Source organism: Xenopus tropicalis, chromosome 10 (genome assembly GCF_000004195.4).
Source record: "Xenopus tropicalis strain Nigerian chromosome 10, UCB_Xtro_10.0, whole genome shotgun sequence".
Taxonomy (NCBI): domain Eukaryota; kingdom Metazoa; phylum Chordata; class Amphibia; order Anura; family Pipidae; genus Xenopus; species Xenopus tropicalis.
The window spans coordinates 30569409-30597270 of record NC_030686.2 but is presented as its reverse complement, the minus strand read 5'-3'; the positions used below and the strand labels follow the sequence as shown (position 1 = coordinate 30597270).

Sequence of the window (27862 nt, the reverse complement as noted above, 5' to 3'; positions counted from 1 at the left end):
AAATCTAATTCAATGGTCTGATCTTTTTCGAACATATTTGCCAAGGAATTTAGAACAGAATAATAACAGATGGAAGAAACAGCAGAATCCATAATTTAACAAAAAAAAAAAATGCAGTTTCCGAGAATGGAATCAGAGCATGCTAAAATATTTAAGTCATGGGAAGGAGCAGGGATCTCAATAAGCTTTTTTTTTTTATTTTTATTTTTTTTCATTTTAGCTTTTATATAAAATAAATAATTTAGGAATTGAAAAAAAAAATCTGCAGGTGATTTTGTCTAAGGCAAAACTGGCAATTAATATTAACTGCTGGATATGAGTGAAGGTAAAAAAGGGCACTTGTTTATTAGGCAACTTGGTTGTTGGCACTTGGGTATATATCTATATGGAAAAATATTTCCTACATTCATGATGTACCATGGCGAATCTCCTACTTGATGCTCTTTCGGATCCTCTAGTTGCTTCTTAGAAGCTTGTCAGGATTACTTAACACAGTATAAGGCCAGATTCAATTCTACTCTTGAAAATAAACGTTCTTCGATTTGAATTACAAAAATACATGAAATTGCAGAAAAGCTGGAGAGTTCTACTAGTTCAGCGGTCGGAGGGAAGAAATTAAGAACATTTTTTTTTACAAAAAGTTGTCTAAAGTATAAATGTAAAAACCCCCGTAAAGGCAATGAAACATACACAGTACATACTAAATGACAGAGCTAGACAATAGTCCTCACAGAGGACATTCTGCTTTAGCAATTTTCCCCAAATGTGGCTAAAAATGCCTTAATGATAAAGTCACCTGAGCAGCCAAGCAACTGCTTTTGTTAAACCCCTTATGACTGTCACTGAGCTTGCTCTCTTTGTTGCAAGTTCTTGTTGGAGAGTTACAGCAGTTATTGCTGGTAACCAGCAGAGGGCGCCACTTGCTTCCCAGTAAATGGGGATTTCATGTCTTTATAAAAAGTCATTGTCCTATTCACATATCTAGGGCCTGGTGAGCTGTGTATAGACAGGCTGCTCCCAGTGTTGTGGGCTGTGTGTCTGGGGGATGGATGGAACTCCCGTCGTGTCTGCAATAGGCGTGTACATGGGGCGCTGGCTTGGATTCATGTAGCTAAAGTTGGAGTAGAGACCAGAATTCTGACCGCTTGCGTGACTGTAATAAGAGTTGGAGCCTTGGTGCTCTGTGTAGTCATACTGGGCACGGGTAATGGTTGGGTAGGAAGAGCTGTAATGCTGCAGGTTGAAGGAGCTGTAGTTCAGCTGCTGGGGGGAGTGCTGTTGCTGCTGGTCACTGTAATGGCTAGGGCTCAGTTGTTCAGTCTTGATGTGTGTCCTTTGCTGGGACTGGCTTTGCTCGCTGTTTATGGTTGACAGTGAGTGTTGGGGAGGCTGTGGTTGTTGCTGCTGCTGCTGTTGTTGTTTAGACATCCAGGCAGGGCCAGCACCCGGAGTAGCGCTGGGGGTGCTGTTGATGCCATAACTGCCTGTGTATGGGGCCTGTGTGGAGCCAACACCTGGGTGGCCATTGGGTGGCAGGTATTGGTCAAATTCATTGACATCAAAGGTTTCGATGGTAGAGATGACCTCACTGCTCAGTTCACCAATATCTACATCTCGGAAATCGATGTGAGGTGGCTGCCTACCGCTCTCCTGCAGTGGCCTGCCCTCCCTCTTCAGGTCTGGCTTTCCAGGCTGGACGTCTGTCTTGGGGGTAGTTGGAGGAGTTGGTGGGCCTTGGGACTGACCTGTAAAAATCAAAGACAAATGATGATAAGAATGCGAGTCAGTTAGTTGAATCTATTTTTCTACAATGAGTACCCATGGGGTGATATAGTAAACTGCGGAGAGTTTGCTCCAGGTCTAGTAACCTATAGTAACAATCCGATCTCTTCACTGTTATTTTATTAACAACCAGTAAATGCTAACTGCTGATTGGTTGCCATGGGCTGCTAGCTCTGAAGTAAAATTTGTACTTGCCTATAGGCATGATGACTAAATATTCAATATCCCATGTGTGCCTGTGAATCATGGAATCACACTTCTGTAATATGGGTAATTCCAGATTTTGGCTTTAGACCAGCCATACTAGCACTTTCATTGCAAAGCAGAGTGGAGGCTGGGTTCCTGGGTAGAGACTGTGCAACTCACACTGCTGTGTATTTACATTGGCAACAACTAATCTGTCAGATCACGCACTGAGACCAGACTGCTAACAGGGTAGCCCACTTTCTGCAACCGGTGGCTCTCCATCTGTTGTTGAATTGCACATTCCAAATGCCAAGATGCTTACAGCTGATACCTCCTTGCAAATCCCCCTGATTAGAAATATATTAACCCAGACATGCCCAAACTCAACTACAATTCCCATCATCCTCAGCCAGTTGTAGTCCCAGCATCCATAAAGTAGATGGATGCCCAGAAGCACTTAGTGACACACAACCTGGGTTAAAGCCAAAACCCAAGTGTTTAGAAGATCAGGAGACCTTGAACACAGCAAGTCCTTAGAATGACAAATTAAGGGGCTAATTTCCCTTTCTGCAATGCCAAAGTAAAGGAGCAAGCAGTTTAACCTATTCTCTGCTAAACAAATGCGCAATGCGTTGCAGTATGTTAAAATGATTTAACCCTCTATTATCCAATACAAGTAAAGGCTCCATACCTGAATGTTCTCCAGGAGAGTGGACTTCGCTCATGCTGGAGGCAGAATGTGGGGAATCAGCCTGCAGGGCCTTAAAAATGGCATTAGGGGAGATGTGGGTTTGCTCAGCGCCGTCCTCTTGTTCTGACTGCCCATTCTTTACGGACTTTCTGCGCCGTGGCTGGTACTTGTAGTCTGGATGATCCTTCTTATGTTGGATTCGCAGCCTCTCTGCTTCCTCCACGAAAGGGCGTTTCTCGCCCTCATTCAGAAGTCTGAAAAAGCAATGGGGTTGGTGGTCATTATACATATAATCTCAAAGTACAGAGAATGACTTTTCTAATTACTGCATATTAATTACACTCCTATCCAGGGTTTTAGAGACGATTTTCTCAGGGCCCCAGCATCAGAAAAGGACCCCTTGGATCCCTCTGGGCATATTATTGTGACCTACACATTTAAGGATTATTCTATAGTTAGAGAGACAGTAAAAGGCTAGTTATATAACTTTTTACTACTTCTAAAGTAAGGGGGTCCCAGGTTTCCAGTGTTGCCTGGGCCCCCTATTCTTAATCACAAACCCTTCTCCTCTCAAAGTCCAGTATTTCCATAAATTCATTTAAAGGACATATTCTGCCCTGAACAGTAATCTAAAGTGGGGTGCTGCAAGAGGCATCGCTTTGGTAAAATGAAAACTAACAGTATCTGAGCTGGAAAAATCCAGTTTTATAGTGCAGGAAGCATTTAAGTCATCTGATAAGAGCGCAAAGGCTTATTTAAAGTGGTCTGAGTCATTTTCTAATTGCCCGCAATTATAATTATATTGCCCTATTCACCTGATCCTTGCAACAGCAACAAGGGGTTAACCTTAATGGTCCTGACACCCATAAAAATGGTATGGTTTACAGCATACAATCAAAAGGAAAAACCCTATAACAAGCGACAAATTTATGAGTTAGAGGTACAGGGCCCACCTGAGCACATACCCCTTTATAGGAGTCCACCAAACCCTAATTGTACCACTATTGCATAAACCGCATGTATAAATGTAGCTAACATGCATCTATGTGAGAAAGAACAAGGAAGCCGTAGTTTATAAAGTGCAAATACTTGCTGTTTGTTTTACACATAATCGTGCAGGAGCAATGATAAAACCTTCACTTTAATGTTGTGCATTCTGGTCTGCAGAGCCCTCTGCCAGTTGCACATTTCTATTGCATTCTGCATAACCACTGACAGTTTTACACATTAGTTATTAGCCTCTGCATTCTGCATAACACCCTCTGCATTAATCACATCACTCACACTCTGGTCTACACTACCCGCTGCATTCTGCAATGTCCACATAGCAAGGCATCATTAATATTTTAATATATTATAGGGATCCTAGCACCAGCTAAGTCTCCTGCATGACCCACTGCCCAACCACAACTAACTGCATTATTGGTTATCCCCTGCCTTGTGCTTTGAGCAATATCCAACAACCACCACCACCTTGCCCCATACATAAGTTCACATTCTACATTATGTACTGGGAACACAACCCACAGAACCCACACCGCCCACTGCATTTCGCTCTGCCCCAACCCAGCAGCACAACAAGCTGGGAAACAGATTCGCTATTACAATCCTTATTCTTTTATTCCAAAACCATAATTACAAAAGAGGGCCTCAGCTGGTAAGGAGATCCTGTCACAGTCAGACTGAGAGCTGGCAGACTGGCACCATCTATGATTCATCTAACCAGAGCTAATTAGCAGATCTTGGCTGTACCGATACAGACCTACAGCACATCCCTGGCAAGCCTGGAATACAGTGCCAAGGGAGCCGCCAGCAGACAGGCAAGAGAGTTACAGACGCGCACAAAGCGCAAAGTGCCAATACAGCTGCGCAATACAGAGGCGCACAGCAATAACCACATTTTGCATCAAAACCAACTCCTCCCCAATTTCCCACCATATGAAAAGAGGTTACATGCATGTTAACACCTTCAACCCCAAGCTCACAGAGGTGGCCACTTACCTCCATAACTTGCCCAGAGTCTTGCTGAGTTCTGCATTGTGCAGATGGGGGTATTGGTCGGCCAGCTTCCTCCTTGCAGCCTGTGCCCACACCATGAAGGCGTTCATGGGTCTCTTGACATGAGGCTTGCTCTTGCTGGATCCATTAACTCTGACTGGCATCGGTACCAGGGTCCAGTCATATCCCTTCAGCACCTGGCTGACCGCCTCTCTGATGCACACAGGAAACTTTTCGTCCTCTGTCTCCTTCTTCAGCTCCGGGTCCCCTTTGGGGAAAGTGTTCTCTTGGGGTCTGGTGTTCTCCGTGTCGGAGCCAGAGCCGGAGGGGCATGGGGAGCCAGCCGAGTCCTCGGACATTGTTGGGCTGGGGGCCCCGGACATGCACTTATCTTGCTCTTCTGTCATCTTCATGAAGGGATCCAAGAGATTCATGCGCAAAACGGTGCGAAGAGAATGGAGAGAAAGTTGGCGAAGAGAGTTGAGCGGCTGGCACTGTCTGGGCAGAGCCGCGTCTTCCCGCACCCCAGTCTCTCACAGGAACAATGGAAGTGGCTCTTCAGCAAAGGCACCCAAAGCAATGGGGAGAGTGGCCCTCCAAGGCCTTTCAAACATGCACGGGGCTCAGCCTCTGCTCACTTGTCAGCACCCCCAATGCAGAATTGCTATGGCTTTTGGCAATATTGGCTGTAGCTAAAGCCCCTCTCCTGCCTCTGCCCGCACACAGCTCCACTTTCAGATCTGTTCCACAAGCGGAGAGCGCTGCCATAAATACCCTCCTCTACTGGGAGCCACGCCCCCCCCAGCGGAGAGCACGGATTGGCTGTAGGGATTTGGAGAGGGGAGAGGGTGGGGGTAGTAGAAAGCTCTGCTGAAAAAAAAAAAAAATCAGGGAAGAGAGTGAATTTGTGCAGTTGAACTTTTTCAGATATCTACTAGCAAATTCTGCTTTTGTCTCGCTGCAGATGTAGTTGTTTTGTGGGGAACAAGCAAATAACAAATAATAGATACAGGATATAAACGCTGTTATGTAATGTGTCTTGTTCTACTCCAATACACCTAACAGCTCATTGGCTGGCACCTATACCCAGCAGGCATAGCATGGAGCACTGTATGCAGGAATTCAGCTATTCAACAACATGCAAGTCCTGGAGCAGCACTTCTCAAACCAATGGCATTTTATTAGAAATAGCTACTGTTAGACTGTAAGCTCTTGGGAAGAGTGATGCCATTCCAGCTATATGTGTAATCTCCTTATGTAATAGTTTGTACCAAACACTGATTCATGTTTTATTCCTTTCCAAAACATCTGCCTTTATAGAGAGCTATACAATCGTTTTGGTCTTATAAACCTATAGGGACGTGTATACAGAGAGCTCATATCTCCTATAAACTTATAGCTCCACCACTTCTACAGCCCGACTCCTTTACTTTACTTTTTGCACCACAACGCCCAGTATTCCAGGGCTACCTGATTTTGTGGGCTGCTGGGAATTTTAGCTGGGCACATATAAACTGCAGATATGTATATATGTATATATATTTATATATGATTGTATGGGGTTGTGCATAATACCGTTGAAAATGCGAGTGAGGGCATCATACAGTAAGCTCGTCCGATCATTTCGCACAATCCATCTGACTTGGCTGCCAAGCAGAGAGTCCAGTGTTACACAGGGGCTGTAGAGCAGGACTGAGGTATAAGACTATCATCTATCTATCTATCTATCTATCTATCTATCATCTATCTATCTATCTATCTATCTATCTATCTATCTATCATCTATCTATCTATCTATCATTTATCTATCTATCTATCTATCATCTATCTATCTATCTATCATCTATCTCTATCTATCTATCTATCTATCATCTATCTCTATCTATCTATCTATCTATCTATCTATCTATCTATCTATCATCTATCTATCTCTCTCTCTCATCTATCTATCTATCTATCTATCTATCATCTATCTATCTATCTATCATCATCATCTATCTATCATCTATCGTCTTTTCTCATTTCTTCCAGGAAATTAATGTCTTCATAATGACATAAAGTTAAAATCATACAATATATTTTGGGTGCATGGTATAAACTGATTTTTGTAAGGAATTAGCAGAACAATATGTAGGTAGAGAATATATCTCAAGTCTTATTCTGGAATTCGTTTCTTCCATAGAGTACATCGATTAGATTGTATGTTGATGAGTTAGAATCGACAGGGGTAACGTGGAAAAAAAGACCTTCAGGGCTCATCTATAAGGATTTGGGATGTCATTTTCAATTCTGTACGTAGAGGGCGCCAATGTCACAGAAACCCAAACCAACTGTTTTTTTCCCCTCTGGAGGCTGAAGGGTTTTTGGGGGAGGAGAAGAGGAAAGAGATATTATTCCCTGTATTTTTTTTTTAGACAGGGATCTAGTTTTAATAAGCGTCGCATAGTAACCTTGCGAGAATAGGTAGCAATGTTTGACCACTGATTGCTGTTAATTGCCACCTATCTCTAGCAAATAGGACAAGCCCACCTGGGATGCCAGACTTTATTACCACAACAACTACTGGGTAATTTGGCAACAAAGTAGCGATCCTGTAGGATTTTACATCGGTTAGCGCCATACCGGCTAATAAGTACAATATAAGTACAATACAAGTACATACATCTACTGTGTGCAAACACATATTCACACACATATCCAGGGAAGCGTTAAGCGCCGTCACCATCATTGCGCCGTTTTAATTAATAGGGCAATTTATGAAGGTTTCTGGCATCTACGTCTTTTAAATTTCGTTTCAATAAAAAAAACTTACTATTATTGAATATTGATTCAATCAACTTTGAGTAAAGTGGAGGATTTTAAACTTTAATTTGAAAAATAAATATAATCGATTTACAAATATTTATTCAGGGACATTACCCTCCTCTTTAAAAATGTTCAACGTTATGACAGATACTAAATACAAATAAGAGTTACTAATTAATACACAGGCGATCTTGATTGCGAAAAGTTTAATTTATACGACGCAATTTCTAGCGCATATCTATGTACGATTTCTCTCTACCGATCTGCTGCAGGAGAGACTTGGGGGTCGAGTCTACATTTAACCCATTGTGGTATCGGTTTTGGGGAAAAAACGCAGCTGAACAACACCACCACCAAAACATTATTATTATTATTATTATTATTATTATTATTATTATTATTATTAATATTATTATTAATAATAATAATAATAATAATAATAATAGCCCCATAAATGCACACATGTTCATTTGGAATTTCTTGAAATTTGCAAAATGGAGAATGGAAGGCAAATAATTAAAAAGTACATTTAAAAGGGGGTGAATTTGCACTATGAACAGGTATAAAATAAATTAGTTTCCTCTATCTACTGAGGCTGCACAGGTCCTGTATTTAGAATTTAACTGAGGAAAAATGAGGTAAACTTCAATGCTAAACAAGTCTACTTGGCAGTCAGTTGGGCTTATATCACAACCATGATTGTATAATAATAATAACAATAATAATAATAATAATTAATAAACAAAACATATTTGTAGTAACTCAGAGATAAGTAGATAAAAATTTCTGCACAGATTATTACAGTTTCTCCCCAATTCCAGCTGTAACAAACAAAACTAAATGCTATGACAATCTATAATATATAATTTTAAAAATGACGTCATAAAACGTCAAAAATACAACGTTGAAAAAGTTGCTTGGAATGATATATCCTATAGCACCGATGGGTAAGTTGTAGTATTAATCGGAAAGTGTACCCCAGTATTATATATAACTGATTAATGAACAAATATTTGCCTTCGGTAACTTTTCTGCAGTTCGGATTAAAGTTCATGAATTATTGGGTGACCGGGCGAGTCGCAGGATTCCCGTCGCAGCGGCACAGACAGGGCTTTGTGGGACAAAATTGCTGTTTGCGGATTCGGTCCCAGATGAGCCGAGATGGATCGTTTCTGTGGCGTTTTGATCTTGCTCTCTCGGGTTTGGTAAATATTTATTGTAGCTGAAGTGGAGCCGAGCTAAGGGACGGCGTTTGTCAAGTGTTTGTTAAAAGGCGCAGAGTAGAAGCATCCGTCAGTGGCGCGGCGCAGCGCTGGAGTTAAGTAGGGCGCAGCGCTTAATGGGTTACACAAATGCGCTTTCAACTTTCATTTACAAACTCTTGTGTTTGCTCCCTATTTATTTACAACATAAAATACTAATTGTTAGCAGGCATAGAATGTTATTTGAATGGAGTTACACACACCCCAGTGTTAGTACATGCTGTGTGCGCACTTACTATGACTGGTACATCTTCCAACATTTGCCAATCCTTCTTGGCATTTTGTGTTTGAGATGGGGAGTCAAATGGTATTATAGAGGCAAATTCTGGGTGCTGCTGGGGGTTGCACTGATTGAAGCATTCATTTTCTTTTTCTACAGAAATATCTTTACTTTTAAGACTCTGCCATTTATTTCAGGCAGGAGAAAGGGCACAAGCATTGCCCCTGGGGCCAGGTGTGTATGATAGTGCCAGGGGCTTTGTAGCCATAGGGCTCTATGATAGATTTAAATCCCTCTTGGAGAAAAGAATTCTATTAGAATTTCATTTTGCTTATGCTATGCCTAACAGTCAATAACACATAAAGTAGGATGTGAATTTATAATAAACAATAAAATAATAAAATAATTAATAACCCTTTCGTGCAAATCACTAAAAACTGGGCTGAACTCCCAGCAGACCGGCAGATAAAGTGGGACCATGCAGGAGTCAGATATCAAATGAAATACAAGGAATGCCTTTATTTCTCCTATATGATTACATGTGTATGCAGTGCTGCAGGTACTACACTATGACTCACTGTGTATATATATATATATATATATATAATTTATGGTCAGAGGCCTTTGCTCTTACTCTCTGAACACTTAAAACCCAGTATTTCAGAAAGTCCTTTTTTCTGACAGGTACCTAAGCCTTAGCTGGGATATGAAAAGTCCTGAGGAGGACTCCTCTCAATAAGTGCCTTGCTGTGCTGAGCACATCTCCTCTCTATGCTGTTGTGCATGTAAGTATATGAATTCTGATATTGCATTGTATAGAATAGAGCAGAGTATATTTTATTATTTGTTGTGTCGCAGTGCAGTAGGGTCTTCATCCTTATGGGGTATAGTAGTGGCATTTTACTGTATATGATACTGATTTTTGCATAGAGCAGTAAAAGTCAGTACAGTATTCATTACTGTAATGCTTGTATTTGTATTATATACATCATTATCTAAGTATGTAATCTTATAGCACAATACAATATTACTTATTGCACCCTATAGGTGTACTGGATATTATTGTGCCATATAGTACTAATGATGGTGTCATAGGTGCCAGTTCTGACTCACTAGTCCAGAAAATGTGTGTCCCTGGAAATGTCTCTGCTTTAAAAATGTGACCAAGTGCAGTGTATTTCAGTGTCCCCAGTGTCTTCTCTCCTTCAGTATGCTAAAGGCAATAAATCAGGGTCATTAAATATAATTATCCCCTCTGCCAGTTTATTGTGTCTGTAGATGGTTGGGGTGGTGCATTAATACCTCTGGGGGAGGGGGGGTGAGGTAGTTGGTACAAAGCAAGCAACAAAATAAAAGATGCAGGACAGACCCTTATTGTATATAGGGATGTAGCGAACCTCAAAAAAAAAGTTCTCGAACTTACGCCAAAAAGTGCGAATATTCGCGAACTTTGCGAACCCCATAGACTTCAATGGGAAGGCGAACTTTAAAACCTAGAAAAGCCATTTCTGGCCAGAAAACTGATTTTAAAGTTGTTTAAAGGGTGCCACGACCTGGACAGTGGCATGCAGGAGGGGGATCAAGGGCAAAAATTTCTCTGAAATAGCTGGCAGACCTAGCGGAAATACGCTGCATTTTTTGCTATTTCGCACTATTAGCACCATGGAAACGGGATTTGCTGAAAAACGCCATGTGTGGCTTGTGCGGCGTTTTTAGGCCGAGAAAAAACGCAGCGGAAAAACGCCACGCGAACCCAAATTGCGAACATACGCAAAAAGTTCGCGAACTTCCGAACTCGCGAACAGTTCGCTACATCTCTAATTGTATACTGGTGGTAATATATTGCTCAGTACTGTATTCCTCAGTAGAACTGGATGATACTATAACTGCCAGCAGTATCAGCCTGCTATGCCTCCTGGGAGCTGTAGTTTCAGAACAAGTGGAGACATACAGGTTTGGTATAGATGTTATAAATTAGTATTACACAGTCACTGGTGGCCTTATAGATGTTGGACTACACCTCTCCATATTCCCAGTGGGTCATTAGCATCTCAGTGTGGGAGAGAGGGAGGAAGGAGACTGCACAGAGCAGCAATATACACAATTCCATCTTGCTAGTCAGTTATCCATTATGGTTTGAGGGTCCAATCATAGTAAAAGGATGATGCGACTTAGACAAGGCAATTTTGCCGCATAGGGGGTCACATCAATCTCTATGAGGCCACATGCAGTAGGACAGCCCTGCTACAGGGAATGAGACTGTGTGACCCTGACTGCGCAATCCAGCAATCACTAACATAGTATTTATTTCCATGAGTTTATACTATGTTGCAAAGTGGCAAATGCGGAACCTCCACATAGGGGAACAATCTCATTCCAGGGCCGTGGATCCCATCTGCGCTCAGCACAGGATTTGTTCCAGTGCATTCCTGCCCTGTCCTTGCACTGCCTATCAGCCTCTGGCCGGAGCTGCCTATCTCACCTTCACCTATTAACATATTAACTTCTTCCCAGGCAGCTCACACAGAGTGAAATGATTTATTAACGTCTTCATCTATAAAATGCCTGCCATTACTTAGCCTTTAATGGGCTGCGGGATTAAAGCTCAGCATTTCTAGACAACTGTAACGAGAAGGAAAAAAATAGACTGTCAGACCAAAATCAAATAAAGGCATCTGTTTGCTTGGAGGTAATAGTGCAGTGAGCAGGATGAGGTATGTGTGTCACTTAGGGGTAGAAAATGTGACTTTAGAGCTTAGTACATAAAAACTTACCACGTTCTATTTATTCCTATGGGGTTTTTAAAAGCTTATTTATCAATGGGTGAAAGTTAAAACTCCCCATTTGAAAAATACGCTTCTAAAAATCACATAGGAATGAACAGAACGTGGGTGAGTCTTATGTTAAGCTTTAAACTCAAATATTGATAAATCTGACCCTTATTCTGAGACTACAGTGCAGCTGTGTATTTCCATTGGCTGTTTTGTTGTCGTATAAGGATAATGGTTACTTCTTATGGTTAAAATACTTTTCACTGTTTCCTATGGAGCATGCCACACAGACTATAAGTTGCCACTCTGTGGTTACAGGACCTGGTGCAATAAATTTTTTGCTGGCTCCTACAGTGGCCAAAATGACTTACTTGCTGCAATTTGCTTTCTACACTTCTTCAGGCAATAGGAGTTTTTGGGGTTCCCCGTAGGAAGCAAGATGGGGTGAGTAGCAATTTAAAAATCTCTGATAGACATAAATAGGTTCTGTACCCACTGGTGTTTCAGCTCGTGTCAAAAAATCCACTACAAACAGAAGCCAGCATGCCTGTGGGTAGGACCCTGAAGAGACTTATAGGTATCAAAGAAGGTCCTGCCCCACACTGAGCAGCTGGATAGAGTCATTAACTCTACATAACCCCAGGAGAAATTCTGATAATGCCACAAACCTGATTAACCCTAAGAACATTACGCACCCCACATGGGGTCTTGTGTATTTGCATCAAATATATTCCTATCAAGTTGTGCTGCTTTCTTAATATGAAGCTGTTTGTGATAGTACCAACATCATAGGCACTGAACAGATTTTGCGAGGCTGAAAGGGTGTTCCGATTATTTATATAAAGAATTGCTTTTAAAGCCAAGTCCCAGCACCTCCAGCAGTTACTTCAGTTACTTCAGTAATAACAACACAGCAGTTGACAGCTTGGCTTCTTCTACCTACTATCCTTGAGTCACAGCCCCTTCCCAGAGGCTATTATACCCACAGTGCCTTCTCAGAGACTATTAATCTCACCACTGCAGGCATAATGCTATAGCTACCGCACAGCCAGAACAGTAGCTTCCTAGAGGCTATTATCCCACTGCTACTATAGGCACCATCTCTCCCTACTATACCTGCTATCCCACAGCCACAGTCCCTTCCCAGAGGCTATTATCCCCCCACTGCTACTATAGGCACCATCTCTCCCTACTATACCTGCTATCCCACAGCCCCAGTCCCTTCCCAGAGGCTATTATCCCCCCACTGCTACTATAGGCACCATTTCTCCCTACTATACCTGCTATCCCACAGCCACAGTCCCTTCCCAGAGGCTATTATCCCCCCACTGCTACTATAGGCACCATCTCTCCCTACTATACCTGCTATCCAACAGCCACAGTCCCTTCCCAGAGGCTATTATCCCACTGCTACTATAGGCACCATCTCTCCTTACTATACCTGCTATCCCACAGCCCCAGTCCCTTCCCAGAGGCTATTATCCCCCCACTGCTACTATAGGCACCATCTCTCCCTACTATACCTGCTATCCCACAGCCACAGTCCCTTCCCAGAGGCTATTATCCCCCCACTGCTACTATAGGCACCATCTCTCCCTACTATACCTGCTATCCAACAGCCACAGTCCCTTCCCAGAGGCTATTATCCTCCCACTGCTACTATAGGCACCATCTGTCCCTACTATACCTGCAATCCCACAGCCACAGTCCCTTCCCAGAGGCTATTATCCCCCCACTGCTACTATAGGCACCATATCTCCCTACTATACCTGCTATCCCACAGCCCCAGTCCCTTCCCAGAGGCTATTATCCCCCCACTGCTACTATAGGCACCATCTCTCCCTACTATACCTGCTATCCAACAGCCACAGTCCCTTCCCAGAGGCTATTATCCCCCCACTGCTACTATAGGCACCATCTCTCCCTACTATACCTGCTATCCCACAGCCACAGTCCCTTCCCAGAGGCTATTATCCCCCCACTGCTACTATAGGCACCATCTCTCCCTACTATACCTGCTATCCAACAGCCACAGTCCCTTCCCAGAGGCTATTATCCCCCCACTGCTACTATAGGCACCATCTCTCCCTACTATACCTGCTATCCCACAGCCACAGTCCCTTCCCAGAGGCTATTATCCCCCCACTGCTACTATAGGCACCATCTGTCCCTACTATACCTGCTATCCCACAGCCACAGTCCCTTCCCAGAGGCTATTATCCCCCCACTGCTACTATAGGTACCATCTCTCCCTACTATACCTGCTATCCAACAGCCACAGTCCCTTCCCAGAGGCTATTATCTCCACTTATACTATAGGAATTGCTGTGGTGCCAGAACATCCACAAGTTACATTGTTGTACATTACTGAGATTTTATATAGTTCAATGGGGCTTGTAGCTACTGGTTTGACACCCCGTAAAGACATCACTGATCCCTATTGATTGGTTTACTTGGGTTCCAAAAATAAAAAAATATCCTTGGAAATACATTTCCTGCTGCAGAGAATTGTAGTTATTGTAAACAAGGGGTTAAAGCAGTATTAATCTGTCACCCTGAAATTGTACATGAAGCTTCCTATCTCTCCTCAGACAAATAAATGAAACTGTCTGGGTAATCTAACACTGCCTGCCTATGTTTTCCAAAATAACAGCTCGGATCACCGTCCGGCACCAGGCGAGAGAGGGGCTGAGCAGTTTGGGTTTCAAAAAAAACTTACATTCCCCCTACCTGTTTGTGCAGAACCTCTGTTAATGTATAGAGAACTTAATTGTTTATTTGGAGAAGTAAAGTTGTGGAAATGTAGTTGGAGGGTGTAATGTGGTCAGCACATGTTTGTATGAGCTACCTGTGTTCTCTAATAGGTTTCAGATGTCGGAGCACAAAAGAGGCTTATATAAAGATGGCTAAACCAGTGCAAATCTCCTCTGGCTCGCTCAGTACTGGCACACTTACACGCTGGGCAGGCACAATAGCCAGCCACTCAATGGGACGCTTGCGTGCCACAAATAATGCTGGTTGGAGACAATCCTGATTTCATAGAAGTATAGTAGCAGATGGTCCATTTAGTCTGGGCATTCCTTCTTTAGAAACAAGATGCTCTGAATATGGGTGACCAATGTCCCAAAGGGAGGTCTTTAGGTTGTACAGTAGTGATGGGCGAAAAGTTTCGCCAGGCATGGATTCGCGGCGAATTTCCGCGTTTTGCCATTGGCGGATTGTTTCGCGAAACGGATGAAAAATTTCGCCGCGGAAAAATTCGCCGCACGTCCAAAAATTGTCGCGGCGTCAAAAAAGAATAGTCGCGCGCGACGAAACAAGAGCCGCGCGACGAAACAAGAGCCGCGTGACGAAACAAGAGCCGTGGGCGACGAAACAAGAGCCGCGCGACGAAACAAGAGCCGCGGGCGACGAAACAAGAGCCGCGCGACGAAACAAGAGCCGCGCGACGAAACAAGAGCCGCGCGACACGAAACAAGAGCCGCGCGACGAAACAAGAGCCGCGCGACGAAACAAGAGCCGCGGGCGACGAAACAAGAGCCGCGGGCGACGAAACAAGAGCCGCGGGGACAAAACAAGAGCCGCGGGCGACGAAACAAGAGCCGCGCGACGAAACAAGAGCCGTGCGACAAAACAAGAGCCGTGCGCGACAAAATAATAGCCGCGGGCGACAATTTTTTTTGTCGCACGACATTTTCGCCGCTTCGCGAATTTTTCGCCGTTTCGCGGATCTTTTCAAAGATTCGCAAATTTTTCGGCGAAGCGAAACGGAACAGATTCGCTCATCACTATTGTACAGCTCTGATTTAGATATTTTATCTCAAGCTGAAAAATCTGAGCAATACTGCAAAGAATCTATGTTTTCATTATTTACATTGTCTTTATAAGAATTTTCAGTGTACCTTTTGTCTCCCCACCTTTGCCACCCGTAGGTAATGTCACACAAGCTTGCCTTCCAGGGGCGCACAAGTCAGATGGAGAATAGCACAATTTGGGGGTGATGTAATAAAAAGGACTATGTGTGCCCAGGTGCAGTAACCTATAGCAACCAAACTGCAGGTTGCATTTACTGGTCACTTGTTTAAAAACAAATATCTTATTGGTTGTTATGGGTTACTGCACCTGGGCAAACTTAGTGCCTTTGAGTACATATGGGGTTAAGGATACACACCAAACTGCACTGATCTGATGGACGGCATATCTGCCAACATTCCTGAAATAGGGTAATCTGCAATATTAAGATGACAATGTGCTCTTAAACACCCAGGGTCGCATTTGTATGTATGTATGTATGTATGTATATCTTTATTTATAAAGCGCTACTTATTTACGCAGCGCTGTACAGTAGAATACATTAATACAAACAGGGGGTTAATAAGATAATAATAGATAAATACAAAGTATAATAAATACAGATAAATACAGCTGCAATAAGTTAAGAGTCGAGGAAGGACACAAGAGGAAGGAGGTCCCTGCCCCGTAGAGCTTACAATCTAGATGAGAGGGTAACTTACAGACACAAATAGGCAAATATAAGTGCTGTAGGTCACAGTGGGTGACACTACAATATAAGTGCCAGTTCCCAGATCAGGTGCTGGGTGAGTGCTCCAAAAGGTTGTCTTTAACTTTAGTTTTAAAAAGACTGAGGGAGGATCCTCTCCGGAGGAAATCAGGTAGGGCATTCCAAATGTAAGGAACAGCAAGGCAGAAAGGTTTAAGAGTCTATTCCACCTATTCCTATTCTGGTAGGCAGTTCAGACTATCCAGCCTAAACTGACCAGTTCTTGACCAGTCAGTGACTAGGGTTGCAACATTTTCTTGAAAAAAAAATAAAAATACTGGCATTCCTACATTTTTTTCTTTCTTTCCAATCAATAACATTGGTATCAGGCAGCACTATTACCCACCAGGTATGTTAAACACCGGTCAAACAGCAGCTCTAACAGTGACCTATATGTGAGCTATACTGAGTAACAGGTCAGTGTGGTATGCTATTTGGCCAATAGCCAGTGCCAATTTGGGGCCTGTGCCAGCACAGATCATTATAAGGTTTGGTCAGAAATGGACTATTTGCATGAAAATGCTCCTGTTGGGATAATTCACATTGTTATGATAACAACTCCTACCCACTGATGGCATCTCATGAAATTATGGAAACAGGAAATGAAGAATGGAAAATAGCAGTAGATAAGCATCTTGCATGGCACTTCTTCCAACATGCCACTAGGGGGCTTTTGCAGGAGGCATTGCCAGGGGATTAGGGCAAAGGGTGCTCAGTGTTATCCCAAAGTATCCTTGGCACTGTGTATAATACCAGTCTATGCCTGGCATGTACTGCCCAGGGACAACAAGGCAGTATGCAAAGTGCTATAATGTTACCCTTGGGTGGCCACTACAGAAATTGGCATCATCATGGCAACACAGAATAGATTTGCTTACTTTTATCTTTACTGCAATTAAGTGACCCACATTATTTGTTTTACAAACTGAAGTCTCTGCTGTAACTTGGCTTTAGATAAATAACCACTTATAGGTAAGGTTCTTCTGAAAAAATATATGACTACCCAGTTTTTCCTTTTAAAATATGTTTACTCCCCTTTCTTTTATTATTTGCAAATGCTCCTAAAGCAAGTTTTAACTCCTGGCCTTCTTCAGCCCCCAGTATTAAGGCAAGGAGGGGAGGTGAAATGGTGACTTCTGGAACTTGTAAAAATGTTTGTTTTGGTTCTGTTCAGCCAGCCTCACTGATCCTAAACCCTGCGTTCAACTCGGCATTGCATGGAAATCTTATCTGCCAGGCTCAGGTTCATTTGAAACTATGATTTATTTGAAAAATAGAGAGGACTGCTCCCAGATCAGTTCAGTTTGCAAAGGGCGGGGGCCGTTTATTTATGTAGGCTTTATTTATTTGAAAACTTCACCTTTCTCCGCCACTGCATAATAAACATGATTCCAGCTTATTTAAGAAAGACAGGGCAACTGGCAGTGACTTATATCTGTTGCTTTAGCCCAAGTCTTAATCCCTGGTTACTGAGGGGGGCATCGGTGCGCTGGTCTGGGCAGGCCCCTGAAACCAGAAGGGTTTCGCTCACCTTCATGTCGTCCCTTTTTTATACCATTTATTTACACATTCAGAAGCAGCCAGGAAAGGAAAATAGAAGCTAATCTTAGAGAAGGCTGGAATTCCAAGATCAACGGAAAAAATCCGCAGATAATAAGAGTCACCATTCCAACAGTACAATATGTGCAAACCTGCGTTGCTAGGAAATAATAACGTTAAACGATAATGGTATTTGGCAAGGTGTTAAGGGTACAGGTTCTAGAATAGGAATTTGATAATATCTGAAATAATAGCAAAGAAAGGCAGTGTTGGGGTGCAACCAACACTCCACAGTGCTTGTAGAAGCAATTACAAGCAATAATTATTGCTTACACAAGCAATAGAAATAGGTTGTCTGGGAAATAACAATATAGAAATATAGTTACTCTATTCTCTTTCTTTTGTTTTTTTCCTAGCTTCCATAGAATAGTTACTAACTTGCCTAAACTGCCATTGACTCGGGCTGTCACCTCATATAACAAACATGTTGCATTATCATTTGCTTGCAAGAAGACGAGAGAACATGGGTTGTGGCCTAGTGGCCTGGGGGGGGGGGGGGGGAGGGGGGTGGGGGGGGGGTAAAATGATGTTTCTATCCGGTCAAAACATCTTTCAAAGGCTGTGTTTTGCATGCTTTAATACAATACATTGAATTTAATATGTATTTTAAAATATATATTAAATATTTTATAGCAGACAATTGCATGCCTTTAGTGTGCAATCACAACATATACGACTTTTATTACATTTCCATTGACTATTCTCCTTTGCCATTCTTACTTAGAAACTCCATAACAGTGGGAGTGTTTTGGGCAGGCAACAGGGGTGAGGTCATACTGTATATTTTGTATCATTTGTAAATGTGTTCAGCAAAGATATTATTCTTCATGAAAGGGTTCACTGATACTAAAGGGTTGCAAGGATATTTATGGCAATTTTCTGATATATTGGTTAGGGGTGGGGATACTGGGAAATAATGCGCATTGGTTTGTTATGGGGCCTACAGAGGTTTAGGTTGTTAGTCGCTCAGGCAGCATTAGTGCTTCACTGTCCATCCTGATATATGTAACTGCAGCATAGTGTCACCTTGAAGTGGATGTGTGGGAGTACCACAAAAGCCCACTGGTATCTGGTGACCCTCGAATGTATGGGTAATGTCACTTTCTTTGACTTAGAACCCCTCAAGTATAGGAAGGTGTATTCTGGTTGGCCCCAGAGCAAGAATAGCTCCTCTGAGAAGTCTTGATGTATTACGCACCAGTAGTTGACGTTGAAAAAAGGATGTATCCATCATGTAAATCCTACCTAACTTTCTAGTTGATCCTGATCAAAAACTAATTTGCTTCAGAAGGGAAAAGCACCTTTCTGGCCAGGCCCAGATTTGTGGAGAGGCCAGAAAGGCCCGGGCCTAGGGCGGCAGAAACCTGGGGGCGGCATGCCGCCCCGCTGCACCAAAATCTAAAAAGTTTTGTACCCATACGGAGCAATGGGGGTACTTCTCCCCACTGCTCCGTATCCAAGTTTGGCCCACTGGGCATGCGCGCGCAAGGCGGGCGGCAAATTTGGAAATCCAGCCCTGTTTCTGGCTCCTAATTCCAGAAGCATAGGGAGCATAAACTTAGGTGCAGATGTATGAATGATGGAACTGGGAAATCCAAAAGAATTTTCAGTATTTCAATTCTTTTCCATTTGCCAATACTATTCTGACTGTCAGGTGTTGACCAATTTATCAAAAAAGGCACCAGTATCATCCACATGTATTCAACTACTTTGAGTAGTCTAACACAATGGTTCCCAACCTTTTTTGCACCATGGACCGGTTTCAAGCAAGACAATTTTTCCAAGGACCGGGGATGGGGGGTGCGGCGCAACTAGTGCTAGTGAAATTTTATATTATGCACTTTACTATTAATATTATTATTACATACAGCTTAATAAAGTACTTTGGTCCTTGTCATAATCAGTAGAAATCTTCCTGGGCTTCGTATAGCTATTGTCATGGCTGTGTAACGCATCAGGGAGTTGGGATCACAAGTAATTGGGAGCAGATATGGCCCGGTTCAGCACAGCCCATGGCCCGGCACCGGTCCCCGGACCGGTGGTTGGGGACCCCTGGTCTAACACATTCATTTTCAGAGTGGCGTTAGTACTCAGCACTGCTGTATTGGATTAATGATGTGTATAAATAACGTCTGCATTAAAAAAAAATACAAATTATTTTTCTACGAGCAGGATATATTGGTACCAATTAGTGCATTGTAATAAATAAGCTCCTTTGGTAGATGGGAGATTCCCTTAAACAAAATTCCCTGTAATAGCTGTTGTTGGACTAAGGACTCAGGTGTTAGTGCTTTAACTTGTTGCTTTGTGTTTGTGTTAATGCTGGTACTGGCAATAAAGATTGTCCATGTCCTGTGGCAAGTTTATTTACCTTTGCTGTTAATATATTAATATTATTTGGCACCACACTGCATAGCATCTCCAGAAGGTACGGGTTCAGGAATGTAACATGTTCTGTTTAGAGTAAACCAAAGCTGAGCCTGAATGACATTTACAGTAATATATACATGCATTTGCACAGCAGTTATGCAGTGGGATGCACTGGCCAGATTCACTATAAAACAGTCTAAAGGGCACATGTACTCCTAGGATGATATTTTCCATATAGGCTACCAAATAGCCATTCACAACCATTATTTGGCACCTCCATGAATTCCTATGATGCTTGTCTTGCTCCCTTTTTACATTTGATTGTGGGTCATGTATGTATGTATGTATGTCAGGTACCTGGTCGTTCGCCTAAGGTAGGCGCGCGTCCGATCGCCAGCGCACGTTCCGACGGGCGCGCGCGCTCCGTCGCTCGCGCACGTATTGACGCCGGCGTGCGTCGTGACGCCCGCGCGCGCGTTAACGCCGGCGCGCGTCTTGACGCCGGCGCGCGTCTTGACGCCGGCGCGCGTCATGACGCCGGCGCGCGTCATGACGCCGGCGTGCGTCTTGACGCCGGCGCAGGCGCATTGCGCTCAAAAGGACGCCAAAGGCCTACCAGCATTGCGAAGTGATCGTTTCCTTGTGAAAGACGCCAAGCTTGTTTCCTGTGATTGCCTATTTGACTCTCTGACCCGGCCTGACTCTCGATCTTGAAAACTTGCTGCCTGTACCGACTTCCCGCCTGTCCGACCTCGCTTTTGCCTGCCGATTTTGCTCTGACGTTCCGGTTCGGCACTCCTGCCACTCCTCCACTTGGTTCAAGTCCTGTTCCATCCTCAGTGGCTGTGATCCTTAGTGGGAGGTGTAGGAGAGGTCCTTCCTCTACGAGTTCTTCCAGTGACGCGCCCGGCTTGTCCTGACAATGTATGTATGTATATCTTTATTTATAAAGCGCTACTTATGTACGCAGCGCTGTACAGTAGAATTCATTAATACAGACAGGGGGGTTAAAGATAATGGATAAATACAAAGTACAACAATAAATACAAATAAATACAAGGTACAGTTGCAATAAGAGTCAGAAACACAAGATGAAGGAGGTCCCTGCCCCGTAGAGCTTACAATCTATATGGGAGGGTAACTAACAGACACAAATAGGCAAATATAAGTGCTATAGGTCACAGTGGGTGACATTACAGTATAAGTGCCAGTTTCCAGATCAGGTGCTGGGCGAGTGCTCCATAAGGTAGTCTTTAAGTTTAGTTTTAAAAAGACTGAGGGAGGATTCTCTCCGGAGGACATCGGGGGTCATAAGTAAAAAAGGTTGGGGACCCCTGCTGAATATGAATGAATATATGAGGGATGGTCAAAGACAGCTATTTAAAGACACTTGTTATAGTTTATTTACTAATGACCCACCTAAGTAAGAATTTTTAAAATCAGATCAATAGGAAATATGAGCCTGTAATAAAAGGGGAAATTACAGAAAGTATTTGTCAATTGTATGTGAACCCTAAGCTTCCTCAAATATATTTCCTTGCAGTAATGTACAAAAGATTTGAGCAGCCTACTAGTTGGCCCATAGTGTCAAATGTTGGGTCCTTGGCAATTCATATGGATCAGGTTTTGCAGGAGGTGATTACAAACTTAATGCCATGAGTCAAGGATATTATTGATTTTTGGAATAGATTAGGCTCCATATCACCAGAAGAGGAATTTGTACTATGTATCCTAGATGTGTGCAGTCATTTTACTTCAATGCCCCATGTGTTGGGACCTTAGGGTATACCTACATATTTATGTAATATTGCCTTATTAACCTATTTAATTTATTTTTGATATACATTACGTGAATAATCCCATCAAAACTTCACAAACGTTTACTCCAGTCCTAGCAACCAATAAGCAGGTAATATCTCAATGCTTACACCTTGGCCTGCACAATACCATAGCTACTAGCACATGTCTGTGCAGGGTTGGCTGGTTTAATGGCAATACAGAAAGGAAATTCAAACAGATGCTGTCTCAGTGGAGACTTGTGAAAACCCTTGGCTGTTAATAGAGGGATAATCAGGAGATAATTTATTTTTCTTTAACCTTTTTGTATAGTGATGAGTGTTTCAGTAACTTAGTAACTGAGTGAATCATCCCTTTCCTGGATGTATCTGCAGGTTTTTCCGTACCCTATTTAGACATTTAGGTCTGAGGGGTGGGGTCCTGTTCTGCAAATGTTTGGACAGTTAACCACGTACATTGTACACCTTCTCCCCTTCCATTGTAACGCTGCTCCTCAGTTCTGCCTTGCAGCCTGTCTGTCTGTCATATATCTTCATCATAAAAAGGGAATTCTGCACAGAAATGATGTATTTTAACAGAAGTGGTTGATTGGTAGCATTGAAGCTGAACAGTGCCCTGAGAATTAGCCAATGTCTAGAGCATGTTGCCTGAAATGATCAAGACAGATTCAGATTCAACTCGTAAAGATTTGTTTTCTGGCATTGATGGTGAGAAGCGGTACTGCAAGTGACCTAACTGTATAAAGATGGGGTTCTGATAGTGGTAGCTAGCGCCTCTCTGCATTTGGCACATTGCACTGGATAGCTAACTGAATGTGGCTAGACATAAGGGGTCATTTATGAACACTGCATGCAGTTAAGGTCACACAAGTTTGCCACTGTCAGCAAGGTCTAAGCCAACCCTTCTTGTATACTGCTTGCAGTGCTTGACACATTGGAACCCTGGAGCAACTACCGCCTCTGAAGTTAATAGTAGATCCAGGCTTCTCAGCGCAGGCTGCAATAATAGATGCAGGGCACTTGCAACTACAGAATTGGGCACAGACATCATTTTGCCAAAAGTGACAAAATCCTAACACCAAAGAGTTTTAGCACAGCTGTGTCGGACTTGTGTCAAAATGAAACCGCAATTGCACATATTTTTACACTGAAGCCTCAATTGCGTCAGACATAAGGAAATAACCCTAGCAAAAATTACATTAATATCGGCACATCACTTTTAAAAAACTCCAAAATGACTAAAGTAGGGCAGAATCCACCCAGCGATCCTATTAATATTAAATGGGTGTAGGAGTTAAAAGCAGACTGGCTTGGGAGTATATTTTCCTGGAACTTCCTCCTCTATTAAGTCCCACCCCCATGCACATATCAGAATATTTTTTTCTGGCCTGCTCCCATGTATTTATTCCCATACACTGGGACCTTGTCCTAGCCCCACAAGCATTGCCTCAGATACCCCACTGGCAAGAACTGCCACAAGTCAATCCCTTTAAACTTAGATATCTGCATACAATGATACAGAACCAGCCTCTTCCAGAGCAACTTCTAAAGGGTTCTTGTTCTACAGAGCATGCATTGCGTGGAAGCAGATATTTTGGAAAACATATAGATCATTTTATATTGTTTCCCTAAAATACTGAAAAAGCCCATAGTAACCAGTCAGCACGGTCAGCTTTTTGAAAGCAATAATTTTATTGGTTACTGTTGGTTAATATACCTGGGCAAACAGTGTACCTTCAGTTACCTTACTGCAACATACTTGTCATAGAATGTACTCGTCACTTGTCATAGAATGTACAGATTTGCGCAGGTATAGAAACCAATCAGCTGATCAGTAAACGCTAACTACTGATTGGTTGCTATTGGTTACTTGGCCTATACAAAACTGCACCTTTTATAAAATTACCCACAGATTCTTCTCTCTAGAATGGGGGACCACACATTTTTTATCCATGAGCCACATTCAAATGTAAAAGGAGTTGGGAAGCAACACAAACATTAAAAAAGTTTCTGGGGGTGGCCAATAAGGGCTGTGATTTTGTAGCGTCCGTAATGCAATGGCACTCAGGGCTACAAACGGGATAAACCCTTAATTCAAATTTTTATTGCGGTAGTGCAACGTTTCGGGGTAAAACAACCCCTTTATCAAGCATCTTGATAAAGGGGTTGTTTTACCCCGAAACGTTACACTACCGCAATAAAAATTTGAATTAAGGGTTTATCCCGTTTGTAGCCCTGAGTGCCATTGCATTACGGACACTATTGTACTTTTGGAGGGTGCCGATCCCTCTGGCAGTGAGCACCGGGCGCTTGTTTTTTCAGGAGAATTAAGGGTGTGCGAGGAAGGTCTTTTCTGTTGGCTACTGTGATTTTGTAGCCACTTAGGGCAGTGACACACAGGAAAATTAGTCGCCGCGCGACAAATCTTCGTTGACTAATATCCCCCCAATGCCATCCCACTGGCTAGAATGTAAATCGCCGGTTTGATGGCATACGCAGCACCGCGATTTGGCGAAGCCACTGGAGTTGCCTTGAGAGGAAACGAATCTCCCCGTGTGTCACTGCCCTTAAGTGAAGTGACTCCCTTCGGGAGGCTCTGTTTGGCAGTAGACCTGTTTTTTATGCAGCCGAAACTTGCCTCCAAGCCAGGAATTAAAAAAATATGAACCTGCTTCAAGAGAAACTCATGGCAAAGGAGCCATTTGTATTAGTATTAGCCTTCTGTGTGTTAATATGTTATTTTTCAGTTGTAGTTGTTTGGGACAGAGGGACTAAAGGTGCCCATACACGTTAAGATTCGCTTGCTTGGCGAGATTGCCAAGCAAGCGGATCTTCACCCGGTATCCCCACGTACGGGTGGGCGATATCGGGGAGCGTGTAGGCCCTGGGGCCAAACCATCGAATTATATTGGTGGCAATGGGGCAGTCGGTTCGGGGTCCGCATCAACGAGCCGATGCGGTCCCCGATCCAACTAGACTTTCTAACCTGCCCGATCGAGATCTGGCCGATTTCAGCCCAGATATCGGTCGGGCAGACCTGTCGGTAGTCCCCATACACGGGCCAATTAGCTGCCTAATAAGGGACCGATATCGGCAGCTAGAATCAGCCCATGTATGGGGACCTTAATACAGGTGCTAAATTGTATAAGTGCATCTACCAAAAAGACCCAATAAGGAATTAGCTTTGAACCGTCTAGTATAAATCAGAGAATGAAAGCAAAGGTCTGATTGGAAAATATAAATAACTGTAAGTTACTGTCTGTAAATCTGCACCAGAGAAAACTCGTTCTCCAGCAACTTCTACTTACTGCCCCTTTCTAGTAGTTCCCAGCTCCCAAGGTAGTATGGGGAGGCAAATGAATGTAATGAGTGGGTAAGTGTTATCAGCCAGGAGGATATTCAGCTTGCACCCTGTGGACCATTCAGTTTGGGAACCTGAACACCAGCTTTTGTATGGCCATCTGAGTTTTCAATGGTTTCTACTGTGATTATAATCTGATACATCCATTAGGGTCAGGACCTTTTAGTATGTAATTAGGGATGGTCACTTTCCCATACTGCCTGACATAGAGACAACTTTCCATATGTCACACTCCTCTTACTGGAGGCTCACTGGTTGGATGTGGTCTTTTAAAAGGTTTTTTATGGCCCACATACTGCTCAAGAGCTTCACTGACATTTTGGGATTACATCATAATTTGTTTATAATCTGTCTTCCAAATATAAAGTAAATAACCAGGCCATTATATGGAAAAAGTTCAACCGCAATACAATGCATTCAGAGCAGCCAGCAAACTAAAGCCTGAAATGTATAGCCCAAATTAAAATCTTCCTATGGAACCACTTTCCCTTTGCAATGTGGATTTTATAAATGGCACATCTTAAAGATTAATACTGTTTGTTAGCCTTGTCCCATTTATGTGAAAATTGGTGTGTTTTTTTTTCAAACAAAAATAAAAATATTACCCCTGCATTTCATCAGAAATTGCAATCACAGTGTAATGTATATTTAGAAGTTAAATGAAGGTGAAAGTGCAAACATTGTCCAGAACCCTTTTGATACAAAAATCCTGAATGCATAGCTATGTGCCAGTGTTTAAGCCGTGGCATGCAGGCCAATACAGAGCTGTACATGTACAGTCAAAATGAAAGGTAAAGTCAGTATAGTTTGCCTATAAACACCACATACATCTCTATGCAAAAAGCTACAGCCAGAATGTTTCAGCAATTTAATTCCAAGATAACATGGGACTTAAAAGCCCTCAACAAGAAAGTGCCCACAAAACCTATAGTTCTGTGCTGTGCAAATGATAAAGATACCCCAGCATCCTCCGCCAGCAACAGGTGGGTTTTCCCTGGTATTACTGGGTATGCCCAGCAACTATGTAACTATATACAGGTGTAGGATCCCTTATCCGGAAACCCGTTATCCAGAAAGTTCCGGAAAGGCCATCTCCCATAGACTCCATTTTAAAGAAATAATTCTAATTTTTAGAAACGATTTCCTTTTTCTCTGTAATAATAAAACAGTACCTGTACTTGATCCCAACTAAGATATAATTAATCCTTATTGGATGGAAAACAATCCTATTGGGTTTATTTAATGTTTAAATGATTTTTTGGTAAACTTAAAGCACGAAGGTCCAAACTGCGGAAAGATCCCTTATCCAGAAGACCCCAGGTCCAGAGAATTCTGGATAATAGATCCCATACCTGTATATGTAACTATCAGGAGTAATATAGTTTGTTATTTTTACAGTAGAAGGGTCAAGAAAAAACAAAGTTATGCAATTGCCATAGAAATGTTCCCCATTTTTCCAGAATGTCCCAGAGCCCACTGTTGATGGTTGCCTTGTTAATGTATAGTCTGCCCCCCTTACTCCCATCACACTGGGTACACCTGGCAGTTATGTATGTGCAGTGTCAGACTGGGGTACCAGGGCCCACCAACAGACCTCAATCAAGGGACAACCCCCGCATTAATAGCCCCCCACTGCAGCACTAATTCCCTGCCACCACGGATTACCAGCCAAAAGCACTGTGGTGGTGGTGGGGCCCAACAGGATTTTTAGGGTCTTCTCCCAGTGACCCGGTGTGCCAGTCCAAGCCTGCGTATTTGTAGTAATTGGAACTAAACACCCATGCTGAATCACCACTTCTATTACCCCTGGTCAGGAAGGCGTAACTGCCAGGAACACATTACAGGAGACTTAGCCATGGAAGTTTAATTGAACATTATTCCAAACACTTTACAGTTACTGCTCCCCCTAATGCAGAGTATCTATAGAGTAAAGGGTTCATTTGCTTAATGGAACAATTCTCATTGTATGAACACTTAATCTGTGCCTTTACTGCTGTGGTTCAACTACAACTCTCATTTTAGCCTGATAGGATATACTGGGAACTGTAGTTTGAAAACAGCCGGCGATACTAAAAGACAGCCTTTTACATTAGATTTATATCTGCCTGGGATTTGAAATCATATGATTTCTCCCCTTAAATGTCCTCTCATTTTAACACTCAATGAAATTCCATTCATGTAACAAAACCACTAACTACAACAAAGGGGTTTTTTGCCAAAAAGGCAGTAGGAAGGGAATCCCCTTGGTTATAACAGCACAGAGTACAGCTGTACAGGAAACCCCGCTAATTCTATAATATTCCATAGACTGACACCAGAAGTAATAGATTCATCTAGAGCCCTGGCCAAAAAGCAGCGAGAAAGTCACCTACCTTTTATGTGCTCAGCATTCCTATAGGTCTCTTTGGTAAGGTCTGTACTATAAAGAAGAAGAGGAGGTTAAGGCAGAGCCTTTTTACC

The 27862-nt window shown here is 42.8% G+C and overlaps 1 protein-coding gene across 2 annotated transcripts; it reads right to left on the bottom strand.

Annotated features, from left to right (window-relative positions):
- On the bottom strand, positions 1 to 27862 carry sox9 (SRY-box 9). Of its 2 annotated transcripts, XM_031894108.1 has the most exons (4): positions 27775 to 27862; positions 4661 to 5527; positions 2660 to 2913; positions 1 to 1745 (listed from the first exon to the last, which is right to left on the bottom strand). In XM_031894108.1, exons 2-4 carry the CDS (start codon positions 5089 to 5091, stop codon positions 982 to 984), a joined length of 1449 nt encoding a protein of 482 aa, XP_031749968.1. In that variant the 5' UTR covers positions 5092 to 5527; positions 27775 to 27862; the 3' UTR covers positions 1 to 981.

Bases quoted from the DNA above. Each gene is read 5' to 3' on its own strand.
- sox9 (XM_031894108.1), bottom strand. From the start codon at position 5,091: ATGAATCTCTTGGATCCCTTCATGAAGATGACAGAAGAGCAAGATAAG. The intron at 2,914-4,660 runs GTAAGTGGCCAC...TTGCTTTTTCAG, and splicing joins ACTCTGGGCAAGTTATGGAG to ACTTCTGAATGAGGGCGAGA. The intron at 1,746-2,659 runs GTATGGAGCCTT...TGATTTTTACAG, and splicing joins CTCTCCTGGAGAACATTCAG to GTCAGTCCCAAGGCCCACCA.